Below are 9,500 nucleotides of genomic sequence, written 5' to 3' on the forward strand. Positions count from 1 at the left end.
CCTAACCATCTCCCTGTTTCAATAGTAAGATCATGATTTGTACATCTAAATCTGGTTAGAGCTATTCTATATCTGTCTATTTGCACCACATTAAAATATGACTCCATTTCAAGTGAAGATTTATACTGGCAATAAAGAGATAACTTGTTACTTTCCTTAATGTTTACTGACCAATTTTGTCTCCAACAGTCAATAACTCTCTGCTTGAAAATGGTTAAAACAGTGACTTGTCTCCAACTCCTTGGTTTTCCCACACGATACCAAAACCATAAGAAAAGAGCAAACATCTAATAGAAGAGGTCCATGAAATAGAAGAGGCCCTGCAACGATTTACAAAGAAAGCATATGCTTTATATGCTTTAAACGGTTATAACCGTTTGTCACAAGGATCTTAAACACATACAGTTTATTTCGAAAAAACCTACTCATGGTGTGAATGTTGGAACTTAATTAAGTAAAACAAAAGTACCAACGCATTCCAAACGTCGTTGTACAACAAATGGCCTCGTTCAACAGTTTGGTTGGATGACAAGCTTGAAGCTCCAGTCCCGGAAATATGTTTTTCCCAATATTGTTTTCAATCTCTTTGATTTATATCGATAGCCAGCTCTATTTGATACTGATTCATAAACACATGCTCATGACACTGCTGAAAAACGTGGAATTGACTAAGTTTATTCTGGTGAGTGATTACATCAATCAATCTTTATTCAGTACTTAAAAAGGCCACAGGCCTGTAGCACATTTAAAGTTTACATTTTAGAAACGTTCTCTTCGGTTTGGAGACATGGATACAACGTTATTAATTCTGAAGTCTGATCAATAATTTATCAAAACTGCAACTTATATATAATTAGTTGTTTTCTTTTCTCGTTCTGAAAATGCCTTTGGTTCCAAATGGAATTTCCGGGTACTAATGCTAAATAACAACTAACATAGTCACATGAATCTAAACCACCGACGGAAAAAAGGTTTATCATCCAAAACTGTGTTCCACAGGAGATATCGCTTTGTGTGAGATATCCTAGGAGATATCGAATATATCAACACTCGTTGATAAAGTAAAAATATCCTCGGCAAGCCTCGGATATTTGTAACTTTATCAACTCGTGTTGATATAATTGATATCAGAAGACACGAGGGTGAGATTCTCTATATACCCTTGAACATTCGATTTTAACAGACAATAACAAAAAAAATGCAATTTTGTCGACTGCAGTGAAACAGTGATTGGGTAGAAGGATCTATTTTATTGACAAAAAGGTTCAGTTGGGCAAGCATTACCATCTTGAGAAATGTTCTTTTGTTGGGCTCAAGCATAGCTTTCATGGCGTAATTTCTGCCATGTTGATGAGACCACCGTTTACTTTGTTCGCAAAGTCTGGAATTAATACAAATCATATTGAAGCGTGTGAATTATGTCTTGCTGTATCCATTTGTGTGTGTTATTTCTTCCCTAAACGAAACTATACACAACTTACACTTGCCTAACACAATGTGCATTGGAACTACGCCATTGATCAGCTGAATAAAAACCCACTTAATTAATTGGAGTTATCTCCCTTGGACCACAGAGCGTCTTGTTGGATGTGATGGAATGATAGCAATGGGCAGCCGACAAGGTCTAGATAATAGACTATATTTTCTTGTGTCGTTTTTCATATATGCGTACGAACATGAAATTGTCTGAAAGCAGTGACCGAAGCACTGCAAACTAAAGGTCCAAAAACACGGCTATGATGCGTGTGTTATCCACACGACCAACCAAAAGAACATTTCATGTTTGTTTACTTTTAGCGATCATCAAATATGGGTGTACATGGGCGGATCCAGGAATTGCCAGGCAGTGGTATGAGGTGCCCGCCAACAACAGAATCTTCACTGTGGTCTTAAGTCATTTTCAAAAGGGGTGGTGGTCCGAACCCTGCAAAAAAAAAATAAATAAATAAATAAATAAAAATAAAAAACGAAAAAATTCAACTGAGATAATATTCAAAGTAGTGAGTGAGTTGGATTTTACGCCGTTTTACGACCTAGCAACCCATCTCTATTTGAAGCCGTGAGAGTCTAGGTAAACAAGCAGTTGGGCTTGGTCTTTTGTTATTTTACATCCCAGTTAGCTATATTGTTGAGGAATCTTGATGAGGAACACCAGTGGGTGATATTATCAGCGCCGTCAAGCAGCCTCATACTACTTGCAATCAAACAAGGTAAACAACCATAGTTTCGTTGGACAATCAATTGTGTGGGTGAGTTTCAACATTTTTACCAGCAAAACCCGGACCCTATGTGTCAGCTTCACGGGAAGAGCTCTCAAAGTGAAACAGCTCTTTGACTGAAATCACATTGGTGAAACCTACAAGCAAGGAGCTCATCCATAAACCAAAAACATACTCAGGTGGTACCAGGGTATGAAAATCAGTACCCTATGTTTCTTACACAGTGAAGGGACGCAAGGTCATCGCAGCACGACATTCTGGCCGCCTTAGAAGCTTAGAGAATGCATCGCAGCACGAGTGCGTAGATCGATGTTCATGCTATTGATCACTGGATTGTCAATCCAGACTCGATTATTTACAGACCGCCGCCATATAGCTGGAGTATTGCTGAGTGCGGCGTAAAACTAAACTCACTCACCCATGTTACGAAAACAATCATTAACAACAGACAAAAGCAAAAATATTTATTTACAACTTTAGCATAAAGCAATCACTACAATACTGATGATATATGCAACTGCCAAGCATTTTGTCGGATTACAAGATGAACACCAGGAACTATATGTACACAGTCGGAAAGGAAATCGTACTTCAAACTCTCAAGAACCCGCCAAAACACTCCACGATAAGCGCAAAACACCTTATTATCATCACGGCGGTAAGGAGTTCGGTAATGTTTTAGTGCGACTTTGGGCCTAAAAAGTCTTTATGTGGCCAACTCTTAACAAAGGGATAATAATAATAATTCATTTTTGTAGTATCTAGTTGCTAGTTGATTAATATCACCCCTGATAACCCAAGCTGCCTATGAGGCGCTTGAATGTAAATAGTCACCTGACTTATCCAACCGGGTACCCATTTTCTGCTGGGTGAACAGAGGCAATTTTGAACAAACTCACTTGCCAAAGGTGAGGCCACATGTTTCACATGTGCTTATATACAAGTGATATATTTATGTTTTATTTAAAACATGTCATACTTGTTCGTGTGTAGAAAACATTCAAGGTAAATTAAAACTCTCCACTTTTTATCGTAGAATATGAATATTTTTAATATAAGGCTAGATTTGTCTAAATTGCTAACAGCTGAAGGAATTATATAAATCCAGCTTGGGCCCATGCAGGAAGCAAATGCACTGTAAGTCCCCTTGGTCTCTAGTATGGTGATCTACGTTTAGTTGTTGGCAATCTATAGCCTGTTTTTATATTGTATTGTCATCTATAGTTAAACTGTTTTAGATTTAATTACTAGTTTTAAATTCATATCTGTGATAATCTAGTTTTTTTACAGTCTTCGTTGACAGGTTTTTATACTTTACCATTAATTACTATGTATAACAATTAATTGTTCTCGTCACGATATGGCTGAAATATTGCCGATGTGACGATAAATGTTATCTCCCCGAGAAAAGCGTTAACCGGGAACTAAATCTACACAATAACAAAGGAAAGTCGCACTTCAAACTTAAATTCAAGTACCAGCCAACCAAAACACATCACGTAAAGCTTATCCCCAAGAATAGCGCTAATTGAGAGAGAGAGAGAGAGATAGAGGAGAGAGAGAGAGAGAGAGAGAGTGTGTGTGTGTGTGTGTGTGTGTGTAAAGCAGAAACAACAGTTGACGAGATCAACCAAGCACAACACACATCGATCTAAAGAACAAAAACAACATATATTAAAGAATCTATTCATCCTGGTTCAAGGAAGTGAAATGTAAGTAAACAGACATTAGAATATGCTAAGTTAGGACACAGCACGTATGGCCCGTTCAATATTTTGCCAGAACACCTCACGACCTTCCCGAACATTCGTATACTCCACGTAGGAGTCTTCACGCATCAGCTGCACAATATCAGGAGGCAGGTCCTTCACAGGGATGCTCTCCAATACAACAACCAGCAGAGTGTTCCGTCCAGAATAGATACTCTCCATCTTAGCCATCTCCACTTCGTACTTACACCAGTAGCTCTTCAAGAAGTGTCTTGACAGGACGATCACCGTCTTCCTGCTGGATTTCACAGCGTTCAGGATGTTGGCAGCGATAGCTTCCCCCCACGAGAAAGTCTCGATGGTGGATACAGAGGCGAAGCCCGTGCCTCCCCTCTAGGATCTGTCTCACGTCCTCAGTTACAAACCTACGGTCTTCGTCAGCGTAGGAGATGAAGGCATCGAACTCAAATGGTGTCCCATCCTCTTCCTCAGCAGCAGCAACGTAACCGCTGTGTTTCATCCGTGCCAGATAGAAAAGATACCTCAGTTTCCATCTGAACCTGTACACGATTCCTGCTATCCCCAAACACAGAACCAGCATCATCAGGCACATGATCCCTAGAGTCAATCCTACATATGATGCACATCTTTTTCTCAGACCAAGTATGACTTGGTGTATATTTTTCATTAAAATCTTCCTGTTGCCGTCATCAACACAATGCATTCCTGCATAATTGTGTATTCTAGAAGCATGTTCTGTCATCCATATCAACGAAGTTAGCGTTGCGCAGCTGCACCTCAAAGGATTTTCTTCAAAGTACAATCTGAAGTCTTTCATATGCATTGCAGCGACTTGATATCTCAATAGAGATGGAATCTCTGCAAACAGGTTTCTTGATAGGTCCAGCGTTTTCATGTTAAAGTTGACAATATCTGAATTCCATGCCATCAAATAATTATTACTTAAATTTACGCTTTTGATAAGCGTTAGGTTGTTTAGGATAGTCTTTGGAAAAACACGTACTTTGTTATTTGACATATCCAAATTCTCAAGCAAAGGGAAATCATCTAAAATAGTACTGGCCCCATCCTGAAGTGCATAGCCCAGATAATTGTAACCAAGGTTCAATGTTTTCATGGATGGAAAATGTTTCCCAAATTCCTTTCCTATGAAATCACAGAAATTGTGCGATAAATCAACAATCTCGAGATGTTTTAATCCCCAAATGGGCCCGATCCATTTGCTGAAGAAATTATGTGATAAATTTAACTCACGAAGTCTGTTCCTACTGAAATGAAATCTTTTGATATCATATGTCATTTTGCAATAACGTAAATCCGCATACGTGATATTTGGGGGTATGGTTAAGGTAACACTCCATTTCAAAGGTTGTGTGTTCTGACCTGAGTGACGCCGATATCTAGAATTCAATTTTTCGTTGTCAAAGGACATAGATGATGTTCCTTGATGAGAGGAATCGAACCACTCTAAATTCGTCAAAATAGACAATTCAAGCATGTATAACCCAAAACCCATGTGATTATCTCGGATACAAATTTTCTTAAGAGATCTTGGAAGGTATAAAATTGCATTTCGATCAATCAGTTCAATTCTGTTTCCTGTAATATTTAATTCTTCTATTTCTATGTTTCTAAGATATTTCATATGGTGTGTTTGCAAAGTTATACTTGGCCCCAGCGTACGACTTAATTTACTGACATCTAGTATCTTTAGTGAGGAATTCTGTAGTCCGTACATAGCTTCTCCAGCCTTGGATAATCCTAAATACATGTTGAATGATAGATCAAGACTATGGAGATTTTTAAGCTTTTCAAAAGACGACAGTTCAATGTTAAGCAACAGACAGTGTGAAATATCCAGAGTCTTTAGGTTATGTAGATTCTCAAAAGTTTTATTCCGCAGGTTACGGGTTTGACATGTTCCACCATCTCCTCCACCAAGAGACAGATTTTTCAGTTGCTCCAGGAATTGGAATCCACTTCCAAAATATATCTCTCTCATCCCATCAATGATCAGCTCTTCCAAAGCCAAGAGGTCTTTGAATGCTCCATCGGGGTATGAACTTGAAAAGCCTCTACTGAGACTACCGGCGTAAGAGCGTGATTCAACGTTATTGTGAATGTAAAGTTTTTTCAGCTTTTTCTGATACCTGAATACTCCATCTTGATAACTCTTCTTTGTTGGAGGTAATTTATTACCATGAAGGTCCAAAGCCACCAGGTTGGTCAGATTCTTGAAGGTATCAAGCTCAATACTTCTTATTCTGTTTGACGAAACATTCAACGTAAGCAGCTCTGTGTAATTAAGATATCCAGTTTTTAAACGAACAATCTTATTTCCTGAAAGATTGAGGTCGGTGATATTAGGTGGCAGTTGCGTGGGGATCTCATGTAGGTTTCTCTCTGAACAGTCAGCCTCGATAACGCCTTCAGATGTGTAACAATGGCATGGTTCGCACCCAGTGCTCCCTCTATCGTCAGATGTTGCTAAGTCCGAGATAAGAAGGAGCAGGGTCATATGCAGGGACTGAAATTACAAGAAACTTGTTTCAGGATGTGATCAAATTATGTTCAAAGCGTTACATCACCTGTATGGTGTTTTATATTTATGCATATATACGTTCCATGTGGTTTTTAATATCTTACTTTATATATAAACAAAACAGGTGCAGAACAATGTCACGTAATACACTCATTCACTCACTCACTCACTACCACTTCAGTATTCAAGTTTGTGTCACAAAATCCTTGATCCGCTTCTGGCGGTATTTCAACGTTCATCAAACTGTAGAAAACAATGGCAGATGTGGGCATTGTTTCTGACATCCTTGTGTGTGTACAAATACAATCTACAAGCCAGAACGTTTTAATGTTCTCCGGACATGATCTAGACCAACGAATCTTCCCACCTATTGTTCATAAGAAAAACCACTTTCCCGGTTTGCTCACAGACTGCATCCTGTTTTCGGAAAACAAATCGCGACAAGAACCTACAGGGAAATTAATTGCAGGATCAATAGTAGTCTCCCTGTAATTTCAGCAGAGGGATTTTGTCATTGTCGATTCTTCTAATGGTGACCCGTGAAGGTCCGAGTTAGAATTGACCTTCAGTAATCCATGCTTGTCGTAAGGGGCGACTAACGGGATCGAGTGACTTGCTTGACACATGTCATCGTATCCCAGTTGCGTAGATCGATGCTCATGCTGTTGATCAGTGGGTTGTGTGGTCCAGACTCGATTATTTACTGACTGCCGCCATACAGCTGGAATATTGTTGAGTGCGGCGTAAAGCTAAACTCACTCACTCACTCTTATAATGGTGGAGCGGTGGGATGGGCAAGTGGTTTAACCAGGGTTCGATACACACATGGGTACAATGCGTGAAAACCATTTTTGGTGTATTTCACTGTGATATTGCAGGAATATTATTAAAAGTGGCGTAAACCTCACTCACTAACCTACATACTCAAATTTTCTTACTTACGAAAATGATGGTATATTGTTGAGTCTGGTGAGGCAGGATCAAATCACTCACCTTAAATTTGACCTGATCCTTGAACTAATGGTGAAGTTATCTTGGATCAAAATACTCCAATCAGGATAAATGTCATTAATTTATTTGGAAGTAACTTATGACGAAATGGCACAGTAATTATAACGAGGGGTGTTATTCACTTATTGACAAACACTATTTTTCGTCAAATTCATATTATATATCCGGTTTGTTTATAACTGTGTTACTACATGGCTGCAGTGTAAATTTTAGGGGTGGGTATTTTCATATTGCGATATATTGCGATGCGAAAGCATATATTGCGATATGTATTGCAATATATTGCATGAATTATTTTTAAACAAAAAACTACTTATAATCGAGTTAATGCTTGATTTATATAGCAAAATCCAACAAAATCACTATGCTTGATTAAGCTTTAATAACAACTTTTAATCATGATAAAATAAAATGTAAATAGTATTTGGCACAAATGAAACAAGGAAATACTCGAAGATTTCCGAGTGTTACGAAGTTTCCAGAATGCAAGTTAAAATTCCGGTTTTCGATCAGCGTATCGCAACATGTATCGTTTTCATGTCTGAACCTGTAAATACCGTTAAACCGGTTATATAGCGCAGCCCTAGTACATTTATACGACGCTTTGTAAACTCACTCATTTAATGGCGGTGTCATGAAGTGCAACGAGTCAGGCACCTAATCGCCAGGAACTCAACCCAACAAAAGAACTCGTATCATTTTGTACTTTACTGAAAAAGTGTAATCCCAAATATAGCATGTGGTATCGTGCAACTTGTTAAATGTTGTAATAAATATTATGCATGTTATATTCTTTCTACTTATCTTTCAATTGTTTGATAAATTAAACAGTGTTGCGTAACCGGTATTACGCTTATCATAACAGCACTAAATAACATTATTCTAGTAGAGTGAGCTAGTATGGTTTTGCGCCGACTTTTGCAATATTCCAGCAATATCACCGCGGGGGACACCAGAAATAGGCTTTACATTGTACCCATGTGGGGAATCGAACCCGGGTCTTCGGCGTGATGCTTTAACCACTAGGCTACCTCATCGCCCCTATTCTAGTAGAGGCTGAGTGGGGATAACATTTATAAGTGTATGGATAACAAATAACATAATATTTAAAAGTGGTTTTAAGTTAGGATCTGATATCTATGAGACAATGAGGTATTAATGAGGCATTTAAAATGTGTAAAGGTTTGGATAAGTAATTAATATTCAGAGGGCGGCGCTGCTTATTGTAAATACATTATGCAAAAATATATTGGGAGTGGTCAGTGATTTGATCCATTTTAAGATCACACTTGAGTTATCAAGCACTTGTTCATCACACCAACTTCTAAATGCCACACAAAGCAGTTGATCGGACAACTTCCAAGCACGAGTCGTATGACGCTCTTTGAAATATTCGTAAAACGAGCATAGTAGTCTCGATGGACTGTTCAAAAATTAAAATATCAAAAGAATGGTTCACGATTTGTTTTCTTACCTGATAAAATTTCATGATGAACTCTTAATCTTGATAAACGCGAATTCGCGAAGACGTAGTTTACAAACCACCATGGAAAGCCTTTTGCAGCGCTGTGCTCTCACTGCTTGTTTCCAGGTCGCAGATGGCAACATACGGCGGAAATACCGGTTTCCGATAAGAAAAATTACATACGCTTTGATTGGATAACCATAACCTCACACCATGCATGCCAATGAGACCTCTCTTCTGATTTATAAGCAGTCACTATATTTGATCTAAACATAGATACTTGGCTCAAGGGTATTATCCATTGTTTGTACGGATAAGTGTGAACCATTCGTCTAAATAAAATCGACAGAAAAGTACAGAACAGAACAGAACATTTATTACGCTCAGACCGCGATACTCGGCATAAAAGTATCAACAGCTGAATTCTGGTGTCCGTGTCATTCGGAAAATTCAGAGGAATAGGGCCTGTTTGTCGACTGAAGTGACAACTGTACATAAGTTTTAATATTTAATGCCTAGTTCCCATAACTCAT

The 9,500-nt window shown here is 38.4% G+C and overlaps 1 protein-coding gene across 1 annotated transcript; it reads right to left on the reverse strand.

Annotated features, from left to right (window-relative positions):
* Positions 1–3,889: 3,889 nt before the first annotated feature.
* LOC124261221 (toll-like receptor 4) lies at positions 3,890–9,095 on the reverse strand. Its single transcript, XM_046695545.1, is given in 3 exon segments — positions 3,890–4,261; positions 4,263–6,476; positions 8,977–9,095. Coding segments are annotated over 3 exon segments (2,529 nt in total). The 5' UTR covers positions 8,992–9,095; the 3' UTR covers positions 3,890–3,961.
* Positions 9,096–9,500: the final 405 nt, after the last annotated feature.

Source organism: Haliotis rubra, unplaced genomic scaffold, assembly GCF_003918875.1.
Source record: "Haliotis rubra isolate DU_JTF1 unplaced genomic scaffold, ASM391887v1 Scf791, whole genome shotgun sequence".
NCBI lineage: Eukaryota > Metazoa > Mollusca > Gastropoda > Lepetellida > Haliotidae > Haliotis > Haliotis rubra.